At 44.9% G+C, this 22,782-nt stretch overlaps 1 protein-coding gene across 1 annotated transcript in view; it reads left to right on the top strand.

The window, feature by feature from the left end:
- LOC111148423 (serine incorporator 5) overlaps positions 1-22,782 on the top strand; it is a 96,501-nt gene that overhangs the window by 27,343 nt on the left and 46,376 nt on the right. Inside the window, exon 2 of the mRNA XM_022504950.1 lies at positions 20,996-21,163. Coding sequence (XP_022360658.1) covers positions 20,996-21,163 — 168 coding nt within the window. The remainder of the gene's footprint in view (positions 1-20,995; positions 21,164-22,782) is intronic.

The raw sequence follows: 22,782 nt of genomic DNA, 5'->3' as shown, positions 1-22,782 counted from the left end.
GAACTACTAGTATTTCTGTTTTGCAGATGAGGCTACCAAGGCACAGTATAGTTAAGTAACCATATTGAAAGGGATGAGCATTTGATCCAAGCTACTGTGGAGCTCTGCTCTGTGTGCCGGGCACGTGGGCTAATAAATAAACACTTTGCACGGCGGATCTCCCATAATCCTTACAGGTGTTCATCATCGTAACTCTGATATGGGGCGCTGTACTTTTGTACTGCTTCACTGGCTGGGGTTCCTGCTTACATCAGGGAGCAAGTTTCTGTTACTTGTTGGCTTTCACGCTTTTGTAGTGTTGACTTAAAGTACGAGTGTTTAATGTGAGGGGGTTCAAATTCTTGTTTCTTTTGACCATTTTTCAGTTATTTGATAACTTCAAAATTGGCCGCAAGATGATTTTTTTAAAAAAAGATTTTATTTGAGAAAGAGAGTGAGTGAGGGAGAGCACAAGCTGGGGGAGGGAGGGGAGAAGCAGCCCGGATGCTGAGCAGGGAGCCTGATGTGGGGATCAATCCCAGGACCCCACGATCCTGACCAGAGCTGAAGGCAGACACTTAACCAACTGAGCCACTGAGGCACCCCAAAACTATTTTGTTTTATATAGCCTAAAGGGATGATTCCAAGATGTTAAAGTAGGGAAATTTGCCTCTGTGTAAAGTATTCAGGTGTTGGAAGGTGGTATTTTGAGGGAAAGGGAATTTTCTAAAGAACTTACCACTAAATTTGCTTTAACCCCAAGTATAATTTTTGTTTTCTGTCTTTTGCTTTTGTATCTTCTTGTAATAGTTAAGTTTGAAGAGTTTGGAATGATCTTTTTAATGTATCTTAGAAAGAGTGGGAGGAATTCTAATATAGCAATGGGAAAAAGGAACCATGGGACATTTTAGAAGTGGACATTTTGTGCAGAATCAAAGTGAATGAACATGTAAGCAAGTTTAAAAATGTTTACTGAGTATAATAGTTGAAGGAAGGTAGCTAGTGGTACAAGGATATTGGGATTACAGGTAGGATTTTAGACTCGCTACAGGTGCCAAACTCAATTTTGCTCTCTTCTATGCTTAGTATCTATGTTTTTAACTCAAGCCCCAAATAATTGCTCAAACTTCTAAACATCCTCTCTCTTTCTGTAGATCATAATCTTATCACATGTGTATGTCATCAGCTCTTGACAGTTCCTTCATTTTAGAGACGGTACCGCTGAAGTCTGGGTGAATTTTAGGTCCTGAGTTTGTATCTCAGGACCTTAGGAAAGTTACTTTGTTTTTATCCACCTCAGCTTTCCCATGTGTGAAAAAATGGAAATGACCTTCTTTTTCTCTGTGTCTTTTGTTAAATAACACAAATTGAACCAAGTAGATTTTGAAGATTTGGCTTTATTCAATTCCTGAATCTGGCAGCTTCACATCCAGCAAGTAGAGGAGAGCTCCATTTGGCTATAGAAGAGGAAAGGTTTTTAAAGAGGGGGGTGGTCAGGAAATCACTAGCAGAGAATCCATTGTTTTAGGCATGGTTGCCTCCTAAGGGGAGTGGAAGGGGTCTATTAGTAAACTTCCCAGTGCTGACCAGGAAATTCCATGTTAACTGGTTAAAGGATACATTTCTGTGGAGTTGACGCTGTAGTTAGGTAGTAAGTCTTATTTACTGACTTGGGGTGTTAACCTAAGTGACACCATTTTGAGCCTGTGATTTTCTTTTTGAAAAAAATGGGAAAATTAGCAGTGAAAAAGTGCCATCAATGAGTATTTACCTTACAGGGTTGTGAGGGTGAAATGAATCTATGCCAAAAATTTAGGACCCTGCCTGGTACCTAGAAAATACACAATTTTTGTTGTTGTTGTTATTCAAAAAAATTATGTCACTCCCACTGCCAGAACTTAGTAGTATGAAGAACTGCCCTTCAGAAAGACCCGTGGAGGGCTTTCTGGGGTGCCTTGGCGGGGCTGTGTTCTGACAGCAAACCACTGGAATGGTGCTCAGTGGGGGCGGGGCGAGGAGGACGCAGGTCCAGTGGGCTCTTCTCACTGCCCTGGGCCTTGTGTGCCCAGACCTGCTCTACAGTGTCTTCTCGTTGTGTATCTCTGTGGGGGCGGGTGGAGGAAGCTTCCAAACCGTGTACTCTAAGTCCCCTGGAGATGTGGTGATGTATCAACCCAGATTTTGGAATCCTGATGATCTTTCCAGTCAGGAATTCCGATTTCCTCTGGTGTAAAATGGGAATTGCAACACTTACACCGTAGGGCTCTTTTGAAGATTAAATGAAAGAATGTCACAGAAGCTCCGCAGGGCAGTGCCGTGATACAGAGGAAGCCTTTAAGAAAGGGTAGGTAACGATTATTTATAATGAGTACTGAGTAGAAGGATCGCCCTGGCTGCCTCAGACACTCTCATCTTTAATTATCAGGGTTTTGATAGCAGCGCAGCATGTAATTCTCTGCTTTCCTGAACTGTGGAACTTGCTGCAAAGTTTGACACGTGGAAGTAGTGCCGGAGTGCTGGGACTCTGTGCTCCTTGGATTCACATGCACGCGTGCGCGATCTCACCTGTCTGTGTGACTGCGTCCTACACTTGCCCGTTGGGGAACCCTGTGCTCCCACAGCAGTATTGAAGTATCCAGGTTAGCTCAACTGCCCTTTCTCCTGCGAGCAGTCTCCACTCTCTACCCTTATCCTTGTCCAGTGCTATGTTAGAAAGATCAAGAATGCATTCGGAAAGTGAGGCAGGCTTTGCGTTCAATTCCGTGATGGGAGTAATGCTGCCCTTCCTGCCCATCAGTGGGGTGGTTACCAGGATAGAACGTGAGGAGGTTTGCAAAGGCTGATCCAAGTGTTACACTTTGATGGAAGTGTTGAAAATGGAAGAGTGTAGCCTCAACCGAGAGCTCAGCCCTCCTAAGTGAATGAAGTTAGGGTACAGGTCCCTGGAACACAGAACTCACACAGTTCTTATCCCATAATGTGCCTACTTGCCATTATAATCTTTACTTATTTTTTATTTTTTGATTGATTGATTGATTTTTTAAAAAGATTTTACTTATTTGACAGAGATCACAGGTGGGCAGAGAAGCAGGCAGAGAGAAGGGAAGGGAAGCAGGCTCCCCGCTGAGCAGAGAGCCCGATGTAGGGCTTGATCCAAGTACACTGGGATCATGACCTGAGCCAAAGGCAGAGGCTTTAACCCACTGAGCCACCCAGGCGCCCCTTTTTTAATTTATTTTTTAAAGATTTTATTTATTTCTTTGACAGAGAGAGAGACAGCAAGAGAGGGAACACAAGCAAGGGGAGAGGGAGAGGGAGAGGGAGAGCAGGCTTCCTGCGGAGCAGGGAGCCTGATGCGGGTATTGAGCCCAGGACCCCGGTATCATGACCTGAGCCTAAAGCAGCTGCTTAACGGTTGAGCCACCCAGGTGCCCTGCCATTATAATCTTTAACATGGAAAGAGAGAGGGGCTTGGCAGGCTCAGTTGGTAGAGCATGTGACTCTTGATCTCAAGGTTGTGAGTTCAAACCCCACATTGGGCACAGAGCTTACTTTGGAAAAAAAAAAAAAAAAGGAAAGAGAAAGGTTAGGAAACAAATGCTCCCTTTTAGATGGTAGAGATATTTTTATATTTGACTTTGGTCTGTACCCAACATTTAGAGCTAATAAAAAATAAACAAGGAGGCAAAAGAAAACACGACCTCTGTTGTGAGTGCTCCCAGATGACCTCAGCTGGAAGTGACATCTTCCTTTTGGGGTCTGCACTGTTCATTTAGCTGTTTGCCTGCCCTTTTCATGCCAGTTACTTCAATAAGAGTGCTATCTCTCCTTATAGACAGCTTCTGAAATATTCAACAGATATTTAGGGAGCACCAGCTATGATGAAGGAACCAGGCTAGGCACTGAAGAGAGCCTAGAACAAGAATGATAGTCTTTGCTTTGATGGAATATAGAGGCTAGTGTGGGAACAGATTTTAAATAAATCATTCCCAAGAGACCTAATTCCAGTGAGATGAGTTTTATGAAGTTAAGACAATTTATAAAAAGAACTTAATCCAGGCAGTAGGATTAAGCAGGTCAGGAGGCATTTCGGGGATACGTTAGCACTAGGACTGCCATATAAGGTTGCACAGTTTGTGTACTGCACAAAGGTAACCAGCTGAGAGGGAAAGTGAGAGCTGAGATGCAGTCCCTGCTGGCTTGCTCATGCTATGCCTTTTTCTAATTTGCAGAAAGGCATTGTATAGACTACCAAGGAGCAGTGTTTAGTTCCTCTTACCCTTCCCTGACCCAAAGTGTTACACTGATATTTAAACATTATAAAACAGTGGAAAGAAATGGACTTAGGAGCCACCCAACTGAAACAGAAATCCCCGTTCTTTCATTTATAGATGTGTCTTTATTTGATCAACTTTTTCAACCTTAATAGAAATGGATAACAACGTAGGGTCATGATGAACAATAAATTCTGTAATGTGTGTAAAGAATCAAGTAAAGTGTATGATGCATGTAGTAGGTGCTCAGTTAAGTTGCTTCTGTTATCTTTTCTGTTGCCTATTTTAGCCTGTTTTCTCTGTTTCCCCAGTTGCTTCCTCACCTTCTTTGGGAAGACTGGACATTGGCTAGAATATCTGTGGATCAAGCCTTCTCACTTTCTAGTTGGTAATTGGGAAGTTGTATTATCACAGGTTAAATTTTCAGGTTTCCAATTTATACCTGACAACTACTTTTTGTTTTGGTTTGTTTTTCCTGCTTTGGAATGCTTCCTTTCAAGATGTTCTGGACGCCTGAGGGTAACCAGTCTGTCAAATGAGTTTTAATTTGATTAGAACTCTGCCTCTCACACTTATTCTCGGAGTGGGATATCCTTTCTAAAGCACGACATTCCTTACAGAGTTTCATGAGAAAGTTAGTGATATGAACTGGATAGTTTTGACAGCAGAATGTAATTATTGTTTATGTCTTATAAAAATTCCAACATGTTCATGAAAAAGCAAGCTAAATGTCACCTTCTGATTCTTGGTTTTCCATTAATATTTGTGATCTGTTCTGTTTACTACCTGCCAACCTAAGTGAGGATAGGTGAATTTCCCCCAGGCTGCTCCTCCCACCATCACCAACAAGTCTGGCTGCCCAGAGGTTTCTCAGTTACTTCCTGCTGGATTGCCATCCTCCCACACCCCCCAGCTTCCATGTATTGTCAGATACCTATGTGCTGTCTTCATGGAAGGTGGGGGTGCCCACTTCAGAGGTACCGTCCATCAGCCCTGCCCCAACCCCAACCTGTCACGCCCCTTGGGGCTCCCTAAACACCGAGGTCTTGGATTGCCCCAGGGACAGAAGGAGGGGTGAGACAGATCCAGAAATCTCCAAAAGAGCCCTCTATTTGTTCCATCATCCACTCTACCCCGCAGACTGGAGAAATTCTAGGTTTGATTGAACAAATAACAGTAATTAAGGTCCGTTTCCTGAACTGCCCACCCCTGAGGCCTGTTTACCTTGCAGCCCAAACACTGTTCATTTGATATGTGTGTCAGCCTAGCTTTGTGGTCCATTGTGTTTGATTTCAGTGCTGGGATACTGTTCTTCACAGTCAAGGACTGATAGAAGAGTTCTGTCTTTATGCTTTTTTGTTTTTGTTAATTTTATTTACTCATTTGAGACACAGAGAGAGAGAGAGACAGAGAGAGAGCACAAGCAGGGGGGAGATGCAGACGGAGAGGGAGAAGCAGACTCCCCCCTGAGCTGGCAGCCTGCCATGGGGCTCCATGTGGGGCTCGATCCCAGGATCAGGAGATCATGACCTGAGCCAAAGGCAGACGCCTAACCACCTGAGCCACCTAGGCACCCAAGAGCTCTGTCTTTATAGTTTTCAAAAAGCAGAGGGAACACCACTCCCAGCATGAGGAAGTAACTTGTTTCATTGAAAGAATGCCCCAAGGGAAACCTCTCTTAGAATCCCCTCTGCCCCACCTCCCACTTGCTCACAAAGCGAATGCCCTGACAGTGGAATGCCCTGACGAGTGGAAAATAAGAAGGTAAAGGTTGGGGTTCCCTATGTAAAAATATTGTCATGACTATTGGTCTTTTTGATAGAAAAAATATGATTCATAGTTTCCTTCATTTGGCCCTGGTTCCTTTTGCAAATTTATTTTAAGAACATCAGCAGGGAGTTTCTCAAGTTGGGGGTTGGCTGCCCCCGGGAGTTGCCTGTGATAACAGTTATCTGCCAGTTGGTACCATCAAGGCAGCCATACTTGAATAAAAGTATCTTCATAAACGCTGCCTGGCTTTGTCATGAGGACCAGGTTCAGAAGGATGTAGGGGGTGATGATGAGGTCTACTGGGCCTCTGGGCAGCACTTCAATTGAAAAAGGCAATTACGGGGCTCCTGGGTGGCTCAGAGTCAGTTAAACATCTGCCTTTGGCTCAGGTCAGGATCTCAGGGTCCTGAGATTGATTCCCCCATCAGGCTTCCTGCTCAGCAGAGAGCCTGCTTCTCCCTCTCCCTCTGCCCCCCCTGCTTGTGTACACTCTCTCTCTGTCAAATAAATAAATAAAATCTTTTTTTTTTAAAAAAGGATACTATATTTTTAAAAAAAGATAAAAGAAAAAGGCAATTAACCGTAGATACTTGCCTGGGGGAAAGTCATACCTAGTCTTCTTTCCTCTTTAAGCTGGAGGTGGGAGAAGGAGATAAATTTGGAAGCTGAAAGGAGAGCAGAACTGATAAGGCTTCCTGAAGTTTTGATGGACTGAGGGATGGTGAAATGAAGTGTGAGAAAGTTGTTTCTCAGCTGTAGGAAAGCAGCGCAGCTGTTACTTCAGCTCCAAGAAAAAGCTGTTAAAAACCAGGACCTTTGGTGTGGCCACCAGGTTTTCCTCCTTAAAGAGAGTTAGAGGGCTGAGGGGGACCTGTGGGAGGGACGTGAGTTTTCCCATGAGAATGAGGAGTCCACGCCAGTGTAAGCCTTCCCACTGCTCCCCTTCCCCTTTCCCACCTACAAATGCTAGAACCACCCAGGTACAGCCGTGAGTTTACCAAACCAGAGGCCCCATGTCTGACTTTTTTGTCTCCAATTTACGTGTTCATTTATGTGAAAAGAGGTGCCAGATGTCACCCTCTGTTGGGCTATTTGTGAATCCTAAAGGATAGGATCCAGTCAAATTCTGACTGTTGGAAAACCCAAGGTAGATGATGTGTGCAAGCTTTTCCTTGTACAGAGCCACTGGAGCTAGACAAACCTTTGAAGAGAGGCATCTCGCCAGTGGGCAGAGGGTCAGAGGTGGCTTTTGAATAATGGCTCCTTTCTGCAGCCTGGGGAGGGAAGCTGGCCAGCCCTTGATCCTGCACATGGGCTGTGTGTGGGATTGGGGGTGGGGGCGGGGGTGGGGTGGGGTTGGGTGGGTGGAGGGGCTTTCCTGTTGGCTGCCTTTTCAGAATGGGGAGCATTGGGGGTGGCTGGGGACTGGGTGTTCCCCTCTCCTGCCTGGGGCTGTTGAGCAGCATTCAGGTTTTGTGACCTCTCCAGTTACCTCATCATGTGCCAGACTTTCATTTTAGCTGTGTTGGGATGGAAGCCTTTCAAAATGTACTAGGTGCGCAGACGCTGCCTTCTTACCATGGTCCGCAGTGCTGTTTAAACTTTACGGTGACTTCATTTAGTTGCTTCAAGTATCTGTTGGTTTGCTGCACCATCCATACAGAAGTATGGGACCCAAAGACTGACTGACTTAGCCTGTCTGTCCTCCCGATTTGCTTAGCTCTTTCAGGTAGCCTGTTTTTCCTGGTTCCCTGGGGCGCATCACTAGATTTGTCTTTGAGCCACATCACCTAACATTTCTGGGCCACAGGTTTCATGTCAGGAACATGAGAGGACTGGACTGGATCAGGGGCTTTTAACCTAAGAGCTAGGTAGAATTTGGGGACTGCCGAGTTTGATGTAAATCCACTGGAATGTTGGGGCACCTCAGTGGCTCAGTCGGTTAAGTGTCTGCCTTCAGCCCGGGTTGCCATCTCAGGGTCCTGGGATCAGGATCCGCACTGGGGGGGGTAATCTCTGCTCAACGGGGAGTCTGCTTCTCCTCCTTCCTCTGCTCCTCCCCCCTGCTTATACTCTCTCTCAAATAAATAAATAAAATCTTAAAAAAAAAATAATCCACTAGAATGCAAGCCTCAGGAGGGTAAGAACTGTATGACCCGCTCCTAGCATACTCTGGTTACTAGTAAGCATTTGGTAAGTGGGCTGTATGAACATGTAAGCACATTTATGGTGTTACAGTGCATCTCTTAGGTTTTATATGTTGGAGTAGCCTATAGAATTCCGTTTGATGGGGAGAGGAGTGCCCTGCCAACCCTGGAAATTGCAGACCCTCCTGAGCTCTGAGGTCATGGCCGTTCCAGCCGCAGGGAGCTGGTGAAACAAGCTCATTTCTGTCCTCTGTCGCAGAGCATACTTGGATCCCATTGGCTCTGTGGCCTCCGTTGCCAGCCCACGAAGCGCTCCGTGGCTTGGCGGAGTCTGCGGCCTGGGTTGGCAGAAAGCACCCCTTGGAAGGGCCTTGACAGATTTTTCCTTTGCAGCGTAACCTCCATGACACAATTAGGCGAATTTGGGGCTTTGTGTTTCATGCTTGTGGATAAGTCGAACAAGCAAGATTTTCCCCCTGTTATTTGGATGAGAAGATTTAAAAACTTTTAAAAAATGAACACTTTTCTTCCCATCCTACACTTTACCATTTTCAGTTTCAGGGTTTCATGTTCTTAACACCCTTTTTTTTTCCCTCCCTCAAAACTCTTCTTTCTTCGCCTGTTCTCTTGCAGGCGCTGGTGGCTTCAGTGTGTGCTAACGAATGTTCTGCTGCCTTGTTTGTTCTTCAGTGGAAACAAAGTACAAAGATAGCTTGCGCTTTTGGCAGGTGGGAAGTGCTTCTTTCTGCAGGCACAGAGAAGCTTTTTTCCAGATTGCTAGAATGCCCTCCTGGGTTCAGATCTTAGGAGTTCTTGTTTCTAAAAATATTCTCCTTCAACAGATGCATTTATCAGCCATGTTAAGGCAGGAAATGAAAACATTGCTATAAATGAGGTATTAATCATTTGGTCCCATCACCCTTACATCCTTACCTCTTTCGATATGACCTGAAGGGCCAAGGACAATGGACATCTAGGGAGGAGGGAGAGGACTGATGGTGTTGTAGATGTTGAGAACAGCTGGCTCTTTTTTTTTTTCCCCCTGAGCACCCTGTGCCAGGCTCCATGTTAAGAACTTAATCTGGATTGTTTCATTTAATCCTTATAATGACCCTGTGAAGTAGATGTTTTTATTCCCAGTTTACGAATGAGGACAGTAATACCTCGAGAGGTAAAGAATTGGTCCAAGGCCACATAACCTGGCAGCATTCAAGCCTCTGTGTGAACCCAGGTAACTCGGCTGTTACCTGAAGCAGTGATTCACAACGGGGGGGGGGGGGGGGCAGTTGTTGGAGACATTTCTGATTGTCACCACCTGCGAGGGGGACAGGGAACGGGACTCCTGGCATCTAGTGAGTAGAGACTCAGGACGCTGAGAAACACCCACCAGCGCGCACGCAGGCCACCGCCCTAACCCCCCAGCAAAGACTCCTGCGCCCTCAACGTCCCAGTGCCAAGTTTGACAAACCACTGTGCAAGGCCTGCCTTCTGGGAATGTTTGTTTCCTGTCGATGTGCCGTGAAGTTAACCTCTTTAACCTTAAACCCAATAGACTCTCTCCACCAACCTACTAAAACATATCAAGTGTGGTATTTTTTGTAGAAGAGATAGAAGCTGAGGGGGGTGTGATGGAATGGGTCAAAGAATTCCAGCTGCTGCCTAAGGACAGAGAATTTGATCAACCTTTTTTTTTCCCCCTTGTTTTTGATGTGTGTGAGGTGCTGAAAATAACCCTAACCTTGTGAGAAAGAGAGTCTCATCAAGGAGAATGGTTTTGTTCGGGCCCCATTGTAACCCAGAAGCTGGTGCTGGCTTTGTGTGTGTTCACAGCCTGCCTGTTTCGGATTCAATCCCCAAATCCCTAGGTGCCCAGTTCCATTTAAGGAAGGACATTGACTCTTGACAGTGCTTTTCATGGTAGTGCTATTGAGGGAGTTGAAACCTGCGTGAGAAACTGTCAGAAACTTCTTTCTGGCAAATGCCTGTGATCTGGTTGCCACGGTTGTGGGAACAATTGTGAAAACCTTGGAGCTGGGGCGCCTGGGTGGCTCAGTCGGTTAAATGGCTGCCTTCGGCTCGGGTCACGATCCCAGGGTCCTGGGATCGAGCCCCACTTCGGGCTCCCTGCTCAGTTGAGAGCCTGCTTCTCCCTCTCCCCCTTCCTGCCACTCTGCCTATTTGTGCTCTCTCTCTCTCTTTCTCTGTCAAATAAATAAATAAAATTTAAAAAAAAAAACCAAACAAACCCTTGGAGCTCTGAGGGATTCTCTGAACTCAAAAGAGAAAAACTTAAGAATTTCAGATGAAGGAAATAAAAGAGCTCATTTCTGGTTTAGGCAAACGTATACCTTCTTGTTCAACATCTTAAACTTTTAGGTAGCTGTATAATTTTTCTCTATTTCATTTTTATTTGTTTCAAATTCTACCAAGTAGAGGTTTATTTACATCCATTAAACACTAAAAAAATATATATATATTGCAAGGGTTAAGGAATTTTCTTTTTTATTGTGGTTAAAAAAAGAGAAAATTTCCCATCTTACCCAATTTTAAAGATGCAGTGCAGTAGGAATTTTCTGGTTTTATCCCTCAGTTTCAGCGATAGTTTACTTTGGCTGTTTTCTCTCAGTCACATAGCTAAAGTAGATTTCATTTACTCATTGGTTGATTCAGTAAATAAATATTTGAATGCTTACCACCTGTGAGATAGAATAGGAACATTGTTTTGTTTTCTCCCCAAAATAGAAACTTGTTGTCATGTTTTTCTAATTAGAAGCTATGTGCTTGTTGCGAAGAGTTTAGAAAATAAAGAAAAACATAGTCACTTAGTCCTACAAGTTTATTAATTACTGTTGCCAAGTTGGTATATCCTTCTAGATTGTTTTTTGTTATTGTCATTGCTGATCTCTGTCTTACTATATTGTTATCCCCCCCCAATGCTATCATACTCTATACTGTTGTGTTGTTAACTGTTTTCAGTGAATACAATGTAGCTATCTTTCCATGGCAATACATTGTTCTGTATCATACTGTATAATCATTTTGGTGGGAGCCTTGTCTTCAACGATGTGAACAAACCATCATTTCGGTGGTTAATCTTTCATGGAACATCCAAGTTTCCTTTCTCTCTTCTGAACAGCATGTAGATGGTCATTTTTCTTTTTTTTTAGACTTTATTTATTTATTTGACAGAGAGAGACAGTGAGAGAGGGAACACAAGCAGGGGGAGGGGGAGAGGGGAAAAGCAGGCTTCCCACTGAGCAAGCACCCTGATGTGGGACTCGATCCCAGGACCCTGAGATCATGACCTGAGCTGAAGGCAGCCGCTTAACGACTGAGCCACCCAGGCACCCCTTGATGGTCATCCTTACTTGTATCTTCGTATTCCTGCTTATTGAGGGTAGAAAAAGGTCTCTTGTTTTTATTGCTGCATTCTTGGGAATTAACACTGTGCTTAATAGGTGTAGATTATGATAGATAGTAGTTGAGTGAATGAATGCCCTGCTTATTTCCATAGGATTAGGAGTAGGGCTTTTAATGGTGGCTAGGACTTCAGGGTGATGTAGGGAGCTTGGTGCTTGGGTTGCTTGGGGGCAGGGCTGTATTTAATTGAGGTCATCCAGAGCCACTGAGGTTCGACATGACCTGGAAGAGAGAAAGGGTCCCAGAGAAGGAGATGGCCTTCTTCAGGTATTTGTGGAGTGCCTACTGTACACCCAAGGGCAGGCAAGAAAAAGTGCTTCCTCTCCTGCTGCCTCCTCCTTATGCAGCCAGAGTTTCCCTTTTTCGGGTGTTGTCTGTCCGGCTCACCCTCTCTATGCCAGCATTAAGCAGGGCTGAATGGCAGAGGGCCAACCAGATTGAAATTCTGGCTCCACCACTCATCAGCCTTCTGACCTGAAGTTGCCTAATGTCTCTGCGTCTCTGTCTCAGCTCTGTAACTTTGGGGTGCTAACATAATAATAATAGTTGTGCCTTGCAGAGACTAAGAGATGAATAAGTGTTAGCTATTGTTAGCTAATACTGTGGATTAAGTACGCTTTGATAAGCTGCCCTCTGTTCTTTTGTATGGGAGAAATCCACAGTATGCCCCAAAGCGGTTTACTGACACATGTGTAATATGTGTTGAGTTTCCCAGCACATGATCGCTTTGCGTGTTAGGGACCACCGGCCACCTGTGTTTGCTGTTTGGTGAGCTACTTCTTTCCTTGTTCCCTTGTCTCCTTGTTCCCTTGCATATAGCTCCTTGTAAAGGACAGCCCGTGACACCATGGGGGCAAGAGGTGCTATTTACCACCCCCTCTGCCTTCTTGTATTAGAAGAAGGTCTCTACAAACCCGATGCGAAGCTGTTTTTGAGCTCAGGGCCAGAATGAGCTGCAAAATGTTGCTTGTGGGCTTTAGAGTTCAAACAGATATTGCTTGTTCAGGTCGAATCAGTTGTTCATTACATTTGTGTGGACCCCCCCCCCCCCCCGCCCCGCCCTGTGATTCCTAAGTAATCCTAAAACCTCAAAGGAGGTTGAAACAAAGCAGGCTGTGAAGCGGCATGTGTAGTTTTGTATATTACTGAAAGATATGGAAATCTAAATGTAGTTAAAGGTGGGAGAACACTGTTCACTTGAATAAAAAAATTTGCACCCAATTTTCTGCTTTCAAGGTTTGCTCCTGTTTCTTTGATGATAGAAACCCTGCAGCATGCCCAGGGACCTGGGTTCTGCTTTTAACACCTTCACCAGCTTTCGTATTTGAGGAACTGCCCTCCTGTTGCCCCGGCTCCCCACCCTTTATCAGGGATCAGTATTCTAATTCTTGTAGTTAATAGATGGTTTTTATGTCTTCCCTCAGCTCTGCTGGGGCTCCCCTATCTCCAAGTTGGGAAATGAATGAAGGGTGGTGTCAGATTTGGAGATTTCTTTCCTCTCGCAGTTTGGACTGAGTTCAGACACACTAAAACCAACTTGGCTCTCTGGAACTCTTGAGGAATAAGTCCTTCTGAATGAATGTTTTCCACCTTGCTGCGGGATGTACGTGCCCCAACCTAATGCACTGCAAGTCAGAATAAAATAGTGACCCTCTTTGGGATGCCCGTGTGGCAGAAGTGTCCTTCTTTGCCTTCCTAAGTGGAGCAAAGGGGACGCAATGGGTGAGTTAGCACAGTGCCCTGTGTGAGCTGTGCTCCCGGAGCAGAGGCTGGAAGCAAGAGATGCTCACTTTCCCTGTGGGGTGTTTGAAGGGCTTTCAGCTGTTCCACTTTTGAGTTCTTGCTTCTTTTTATAACTGGTTTTTCTCTCTCTTGCTTTGGGGTTAACTCTGTGTGCTTGCCTCTTGCACTTCTTTTTTCTTTCTTTTTTTTTTTTTTTTTTAAGATTTTATTTATTTATTTGAGAGCAAGAGAGAGAGGAGAGCACAAGTGGCAGGGGGAGAATGAGAGGGAGCCTGATGTGGGGCTCCGTCCTAGGACCCTGGATCATGACCTGCCCTTAAGGCAAATGCTTAACCCACTGAGCCAGCCAGGCGCCCCTATAGTTCATTTTTTTAACACCTAAGTATTTATGGATGGTGGAGATGTCTCATAACATCTTGCAGGGATGACAAAAATGTAGCATGAATGCCGCCATGCCTCTGGCAGGTAGAACTCAGTTTTTCTGGGGAGACATTCAGCCTTAGGATGCACCTCAGACAGCATTCCAGGCCAGCCCCACTGGTGGGCTGTGTGATGTGAGATGAAATCTACTTACCTACTATCTGTTGTCTACCTAGGCTCCTTCAGCTTTCAAGTGAGGAAAACAAAGCCCCAGAGAGGAAAGATGACTTACACAAAGCCCACCCGGAGCTAGAATCCCGGTCTTCTGGTTCTCAGGCCAGAGAACTCCCACCAGTTTTTCCCTCCGAGCAGCTGTGGGCTTAAGCAAGCCTGTTATAACTGAAAATAAGACTTGAGGGAGGGAGGGAGGGAGGAACTGTCATAAATAAGATACGTGTTCTATGTGTGTGCGCCGATTCTGTGACCTCTATTTGGCTTTCCTCCCGATTCTTTTCTATTTCTAATTGGTGGTGTTGCCAGCTGGAGAGTCGAAGTAATAAAGGAATTGTGCTTTCTGATTTGACAGAGGGGAGTTAGAAACCAGGCCTAGCTCATGTCCTCACATGCCTGAGGTCAGTCCTTTGGAGGAACTATCTGTGTCCAAAGCTGGGGGTGTGGGGGAAGGAAGACTGATATTTATGATATTTATTTATTTGTGGTGGGGGGTGATGTGTATGGTGTCCTTAGACTGGAGAAGAAGAGTGACTCTGAGGAGGCCCAGCTTCAGGTAGAAGTAAGTAGCTGGCGTAGCCTTTCATTTTGATTCTGCCCTGGCAAGGACAAAGTTCCTTCTGTTTCCAAAAGCCTTTGCTATTCATACTCTTGCTATTTTTTTTTTTTTTTAAGATTTTATTTTTGGGATGCCTGGGTGGCTCAGTCGGTTAAGCATCTGCCTTCAGCTGGAGTCATGATCCCATGGTCCTGGGATTGAGTCCTGCTTTTCCCTCTGCCTGCCACTCCCTGCCCCTCACCCCCACCACTTGTACTCTTGCTCTGACAAATAAAATCTTAAAAAAATTTAAACATTTTATTTTTAAACAATCTCTGCACCTGATATGGAGCTCGAACTCACACCCCGAGATATAGAGTTGCACTTTCCACCCACTGAGCCAGTCAGGGACCCCCATACCATTGGTATTCTGAAAGAAGTGACATAGAGGGGATAAAGGGTTCTTCGGAGACTTTCTTTTTTGCTCTGTTTGGGGGAGGGGAGGTTCTTCAGAAAGAAAAAAAAATCACGTAAGTCAACTCCATATTTGCAAATGCTTCTATATCAATATTTTCAAGCTTAAATTTTTAAAGGCAGTTTTCTTTTCTTTATTTAATTGTAAGAGTGATATGTGAACATGATAAAAACCCAAGCACGGGAGTGCAGTAAGAAGTCGATGTCGTCTTTTCCTCCTGTATCTAGACCCACTCTACAGATAAGCAGCATCACTGGTCACTGTGGGCTGTACATTGGTGCTCCCCCCATCCTCCCACAGCCGGACATGCGTATAAAATATCAGGCATGCTGGTTGTGCTTGCTGGCGGTATTATAAAAACGTACCACGGCCAGAGTAGCTTGAACAACAGAAATTTCATTTCTCACAGTGCTGGAGGCTGGAATTCCTAGATCAAGGAATTGGGAGGTTGGTCTCTTTTGAGGTCTCTTTCTTTGCCTTAGGGATGGCAGTCTTCTCCCTGTGTCTTCATATGGTCTACTTTCTGTGTGTGTCTTTGTCCTGACTCCTCTTCTTCTGAGGACACTAGTCATGTTGGATTAGTGCCCACTCCAATGACCTTATTTAACTTTAATCACCTCTTTAAGAACCCTATTTCCAAATATAGCCACATTCTGAGGTAGAAGAGGTTGAGACTTGAACATAGGAATTTTCATGGGTGGGGAGGGGAGAAGAGAGGGCACAATTCAGTCAACAACTGAATTACTCTTTTTAACTATACCCTATTGTATAGATAGCCCATTATTCATTTTTCCAGTCCCCATGTAGCTAGAGAAAAAGACTGTTTTCATGCTCATAATGAACAACCTTATACTAAATCTCTGTACCCTTTTGCAAGCATATTAGCAGAATGAATGAACTTACAGAAGAATTGCAAGTCTCCTCCAAAGAGATTTCTTGGGTCTCTCTTGAGTGTATAAGCTTTTCTTGCGGGAAGGGAGAGTATGCAGTATCTACAAATTAAAACCCTCAATGCTGTTCATAATACAATGCTGGTATGAGAGATTCAGAGTGCATCACATGACTTCTGAACTGGGCCCTGTGGAGTCTATCTCCTGCCTCCATGCATAGCTTCTGTGGTTGTCAACAGTCCCCATGGGGTGGTACACTTGTTCCAGTTGATGAACCTACACTACATTATCATCTAAAGTCCATGCTTTACACTAGGTTTCACTCTTGTGTTGTACATTCTGCATTTATTAGGTTTTTTAAGACCATAATTTGTTCAGTAAAAGGTTTAGGTTCTCTGGAGCCAGAGGTAACAAGACTCTGGAACCTCTCTCCAAGCATGTGACAGAGCTGGAAGTTCAGCTGGACAGGAATTGATTTTTTTCAGTTTGAAGGTAAAGATCAGTATGAGTGACATGCTCAAAGTAATAAACCTGTAAGTGGCAGGGGCTGGATGTGCACCCATTTTATTCCAAATTATGCTCTTCCTAAAAGAAGTGGTAAGTCAGCAGCTCTGTGAGCTGCATTTTCTAGATGCTAGCATAACATTTCTTTTAAGAATGCCATTTTGAATATATACTTGGTATGCATATCAGTGTCTAGGTTAAGACAGTGCACTTGTATCCTTGGTTATTGGCATAGCTAGATTTGATAAGTAACTCTTAGGCTAATAGAGAATGGCTGTTAGATTCTAATATTAGGTATGAATATATACGCACACACGCCTGTAAATATACATACACAGATACACACACTTACGCATGTGCATGTATATTTTTAAAATTAAGAGGGAGGGGTGCCTGGGTGGCTCAGTGGTTTAAGCCTCTGCCTTCGGCTCAGGACATGGTCTCAGGGTCCTGGGATCGAGCCCCGCCTTGGGCTCTCTGCTCAGCGGGGAGCCTGCTTCCTCTCTCTGCCTGCCTCTCTGCCTACTTCTGATCTCTGTCAAATAAGTAAACAAAATCTTTTTTTTTTTTTAAGATTTTATTTATTTATTGGACAGAGAGAGATCACAAGTAGGCAGAGAGGCAGGCAGAGAGAGGGGGAGGGAAGCAGGCTCGCCGCCGAGCAGAGAGCCCGATGTGGGGCTCGATCCCAGGACCCCGGGATCATGACCTGAGCCGAAGGCAGAGGCTTGAACCCACTGAGCCACCCAGGCGCCCCAGTAAATAAAATCTTTAAAAAAAAAAAATAAAATAAAATAAAGAGGGAAAGTGAAAAGAAAGGAAAGTTTGAAAAGCTAAATCCATACAATGGTATGTGACTTTAATGACAGGAGTCTTCTAAGCAAGCAGTATGATTTTCTTTTCACATTTTCTGGAATCACATTCTTTCTGTTACTGATTACCTTTAAATAATAACAAAGAGAATAATATATAAAATAATTTATATAGATATATAATATAAATAAATATATGATACATTTATATATGTAAATAAATAAAAATATATAAAATATAAATATAAATATTAGAATAAAAATAAAATAACTTGGGAAGGGATTTATTTTTATTTTTCATGCATATATTTTAGGGCTGTAGATTTATTTTCCTTATTTGTTTTCTGTGGCTTATCTTGAGCACAAAATGACAACAATCAATTATGTGTACACATCACCTCTTTGACTTTTCAAAGCCCTTTTACAATGACAGCATGTTCCTCCTCCCACCCAGCCTTTGTGGCTGTTGGGCCCATCAGCATTCTCCTTTCTACTAGAGACCCAGTTCTCCGAGAAGCAGGTCCTGAGCTAGGACTGGGAGTGAGGTGGGGAGGCCCCACGGGTGTGAGCAGCTTCACACCTGCGGTGACAGGCCCTGTGCTGCCTTGCCGGCCCTTCCTGGAGCCCCTGGAGCCCCCGGAGGCGTCCTTCCGCTGCCAGTCCAGGACTCCTAGATATCCGTCCTGGCCTTTTCGTTTCATTCAGGTGTCTCCATGGGTCTCAATTATATCAAAGGGAAATCATCTTCATTAAAGTCCCTATTTCTTGTAAAATAAATAAATAAATAATATAAAATCTGGAAATGATGTAAATGTTGACTGTCTTAGGGGAACATTCTATCATGGGACGCATTAACAGCTTTAAAAATACTTCTTTTCCCAAATAGAATACATATTTTATTGCATTTGAATTTGAAATACATACGAATTTAAAAACCTTAGAACTAAAAAAAGTTAGCAGCCAACAAAGGAGACAGTTGGGAAAGAATTTGGGAGGTGAGGAAGAGGAAAGTGAGGGTCGAGAGAAAAGATTGCTATGTCAGCAGAAGGAGAGAGAGGGAAAGAAGGTAGGGAGAGGGGGAAACTCGGGCCTCAGGTGGAAGGAGGTCAGTAAAGTCATGGATGGAGGATGTGAGTAAATTATAAAGGAAGGAGACCTATCAGAAGCACACAGAGGCAGTGGTGTTGGGCTCTCTCTTAGGAGATCTGTTAGCCCAGCCCAAGCAGAGTGACTTACCTTACAAGGCTGTGGCCTCACCTTATGAGGCCAGAAGAGTCTTTTGAGGAAGACAGTTTGGAAAACTGAACATAAGATGGAAAGAGTGCATTAGCAAACATGGGAAGCGATGAAATAGTACACAAAGTACTCAGACAATGATGGGTGTCCCTGGGCAGAGAATCAGTTCTAAACTCAAGCTCAGCTGCTTCAAAATCAGTACTCGGGAGACAAGTGATGGAGGGAAATGAAAGGTTGCTTTATTCAGGAAGCTGGAAGCCTGGGAAGATGGTGGACTAATGTCCCAAAGACCCTCTTCCTTGTCCAGGTGAAGCCAGAGGGTTTTAAAGGGGAAAGGTATGGGTCATTGGGGGCTGGTGCTGGGCTAACTGCGGGAGAAGGTGGTGCCTAGGCAAATAGTCATGTGTTGGCATGACCCTGAACAGACTTGCTGGCATCAGCAGCAGCTGTGTTCCAGTGTGGTCAGGACTTCTCCTCTGGGGAAGTCTGGTCCTTTACTCCTTAAGGCCGGTGGTCTGCAGTTCTCAAGGAAAGTAGGTTAGTTCATCTGCAAACCAAGTGTATTGTTTATTTTTTTTTTTAAGATTTTAATTTATTTATCTGAGAGAAAGAGTGAGCATATAAGTAAGAGAAAGAGAGAGCACGAGCCGGGGGAGGGGCAGAGGGAGAAGCAGACTCCCCGCTGAGCAGAGCCCCTGATGTAGGGCTCCATCCCAGGACCCTGGGATCATGACCTGAGCCAAAGGCAGTCACTCAACTGACTGAGCCACCCAGGTGCCCCGACTGTAGCATTAACATGTAGGTTTTGTTGTTATTTGTAAGTTATGGTAATCTTTTTGTAAAATTCCCTGTTTGCTTAAGAGAAATCCCTTCCTAAGACCAGGTATGTTAGATCAAGTCACCTATGAGATCATAGCACAAGCATAAATACTGTTAATACCCCGATTTTATAAATGAGGAAACTGAGTCTTAAAAGGATAAATACCTTGCTCATGGTACACAGCTAGTAGATGGAGGAGCCAGGTTCTAAACCCTGGCAGGCTGACTTTGAGCCTGAGCCTTTTTTTTTTTTTTTTAAACCTTTATGTATTTATTAGAGAGAGGGAAGGGGAAGAAGAAAGGGGCCAGAGAGGCAGAGGGAGAGAGAATCTCAAGCAGACTCCATGCTAAGCACGGAGCCCATCTCACGACTGGGAGACCATGACTTGAACATAAAGGTAAGAGGCAGAGGCTTAACTGACTGAGCCACTGAGGCGCCCCTTGAGCCTGAATTTTTAACAACACTCCTATTACCCCATGCTTTCCTAAAGATCGAGTTTCTTTTTAGTGCAGTGAAAATGCTCTGTATGATGTTATAATGATGGGTATATGTCATTATACATTTATTCAAACCCACCGAATGCACAACACCAAGAGTGAACCCTTAGGTAGCCTGTAGACTTTGGGTGATGATATGCAAGTTAGGTTCATCCTTGTTTAAGAAAAAAAAAAGTACCATTTTGGTGAGTGATATTGCTAATGGGGGAGGCCATGCATCTGTGGGGGGAGGGGTGTATAGCAGATCTCTGTGTCTTCCTCTCAGTTTTATTGTAAACCTAAGAATGGTCTAAAAAAATAGTCTTTAAGAAGAAAAAAACTTAACACTGGTCTCAAACTTGAAAACTTAATCCCTATTTTATTTATTATTCCCAAATTATGTGTAGTTTGCATTGACCAGTGAAGTCCAATCAGAGATTGGGGGCGGGGAAAAACCCGTTTCCCCAAATAAAAGATGCGTGTGCACTTAGTGGTACAGCAGGATCTCTCTGCTCCCCGGTGCCCGTGCCTGCTCATTAGCCTGAAAGCTCACGGTGGGGGCACGGAGCTCTGGTGAACAATGCCTGTGTCAGAAGCTGCAGGCTACACGCTCCCATCATTGCCTGCGAAGGACGATACTTACCCGCCCACATAGTCTTTCCCATCCAGCCGGTCCCTAGGTGTTTATACAGTTCATTCTTTGCCTCCTCTGTTTTTGGCACGTCCCTTTCTTGGGCCCGGCTTCTTGACTTTCATGTTCTTCCCACCCACTTTGCCCTTTGTCTCATTCTTGGCTTCTCGTACTTTACAGCCGATCTCCAAAATCTTTGTTTTATCGCAGAGTAATGATGACAGTGCTTTGGGTGAACTGTGGCTTTTCTGTTAACAATGGGGCATCTCCCAAGCCACATGCCCACCTTCTACTAAAGACAATGTCAGACTGATTGTGGTGAAAGCCTTGTTCCTGGGGCCTCTGGGCAGCTCAGTCCTTAAGCACCTGCCTTCGGGTCAGGTCATGATTCCAGGGTCCTGGGATCGAGTCCCACATCAGGCTCTCTGCTCAGTGGAAAGCCCGCTTCTCCCTCTCCCACTCCCCCACTTGGGTTCCGTCTATCTCTGTGTCTCTGTCAAATAAACAAAATCTTAAAAAAAAAAAAAAAAAGAGAGAAAGCTTTGTCCCCACACCGCACTGTTCCCGCACGTTCTATGGGCAGGGTGGCTCTGAAGAATGATTGCCTGGGAAGGTGGACCTGTAGAGGTCTGGCATCTGTGGGGCTGTCAATGCGTGGCTCTAAGAGGCTATTTGTGTTCCCTCCCTAGCTGGCCTGCTGCTGTGGTACTGCTGGCTGCTCCCTCTGCTGCGGCTGCTGCCCCAAGATCCGACAGTCCCGGAGCACGCGCACCATGTATGCGCTGTACTTCATTCTCGTCGTCCTGCTCTGCTGCGTCATGATGTCCAAAACCGTGGCTAACGAGATGAAAGAGCATGTAAGTTGGCCTCTTTCCAGCCCTTCCCATTTTCCTTGGTTGAGGAGGGTGTGTGGGAAGCGTTCAATTTAGAGGATGGGGCCCAGCCACCATGGTGTGGTTGGGGGTCGGCCTGCGTTCTCAGAACCTTCCGGAAGCCTCTTGGGTACTTTCCTGCCAAGCTGGGGAACCATTCAGCATCTTGCACTTTCGTAGTAGTACAGATGCAGTCCGATGCTTTGGGTGTAGTGTGTGTTTTATCCTAGTCTTGTTTAGAGCTGTTCCTCCTCAGATGTACAGTCTTTTCTTGTAGACTTTGTACTTTTCCCTTGTCCTAGGGAAGGCTGCCGGTGTCTCAAGTAGTAGCTATTGTAAACTCAATTTGGCCTACGTGGGATGCATGATAAAGCATACAGAATCCCCACAGATAATGAGGAATGGGCCATAGGGCGATTTTTATTTTGCTGATGTATCATTTGTAAATTGGGTGAGGGATGGATTTCTGGCCATTTCTGGGGCAGTGTATGCAGAGGTGGGCCTGGTGATGTGATGCTGAGGAAGACACCTGCGGCCTTTTTCGTGGGCTTTCCCTGTGGAAGGCCTTTTGATCAGCCAGATGAAAGGGGGACATGTTGGGGCTTTTGAGGGAGCCTAATAAATAACATTTCTCTTCCTAAGTTTTGCCAGTTTGTCAACAAATTGACAAAAGAGACTACGAGGTCAGCAGATAGACATCACCAGACATCACCTTTATCCGTCATAAAGCTGATGTGAGACACTGTGGCTTGCATCTGCAGAGAAGTGTGTTTCCTACTACTGAACCCCGAAATGACTCTGGGGGACCCCACCCAGTTACCAGTCTCACGGGGCTGGACCTGACTTCCCCTACAGAGGTACACAGTTCACCAGGAAGAGCAACAGATCCAAGGGAAAGGGGGAGAGGAAAGGCTGTCTCTCCAACCCTGTTTTCCTAGGGACCAGCAGAATGAGGATGGGGAGGAGGCCAGGGGCAGTACTCTGATGGACCTCGTCCACAGTGGAGGTGACATCACCAGGAGCAGCTCCCGACGAGAGTCTCTTCTCCCCAACCTTAGGTTGATGGTACCGACCCTCTTCCATACACTCACTCTCAAGGCTTCAAAACAACCATTTCCTAAAAATCACTTGATACATTCTTATCCATTAGGCCCTTTGAAGAGTTCTGTTAGGTAATGCTTTTATAATTGTGAATTTAGGGTCTGGAATATAGTGGGAGTACTGTGAAAGCTTGTGAAATTGCGATTCTCTGCTGACTGCTTTAAACATTGGCTATCTCCTCAGTAAGGCACTGCGGTGGGAGCTCCGGGGCATTCAGACCTGTGAGAGACAGAGCTTCTCCTGTGGAACACAGCGTGTAAAGTCTTCTGAGGCATAAAAAAAGTAGAAATGACTAGGTGCCGTATGAGGGGATCTATAAAATGCTTTGGAAATTTGGAGGCAGGGAGACCCAGAGCGAGGTATGCCTCGTTAGGCCACACCAGGCTTCACCCTGCATTGGTGATAGTCAGCACCTGTCCTCTTCATCATACTGTGGTTTGATCTTGTATGTTTGTGGCGGGAAGTTTGAGAAGAGCAATACTGACAGGGTGTCTGATCTCACA

Source organism: Enhydra lutris, unplaced genomic scaffold, assembly GCF_002288905.1.
Source record: "Enhydra lutris kenyoni isolate GAN:26980312 unplaced genomic scaffold, ASM228890v2 scaffoldscaffold19, whole genome shotgun sequence".
In the NCBI taxonomy this organism is placed as follows: domain Eukaryota; kingdom Metazoa; phylum Chordata; class Mammalia; order Carnivora; family Mustelidae; genus Enhydra; species Enhydra lutris.
This window is presented reverse-complemented; position numbering and strand designations above follow the sequence as displayed.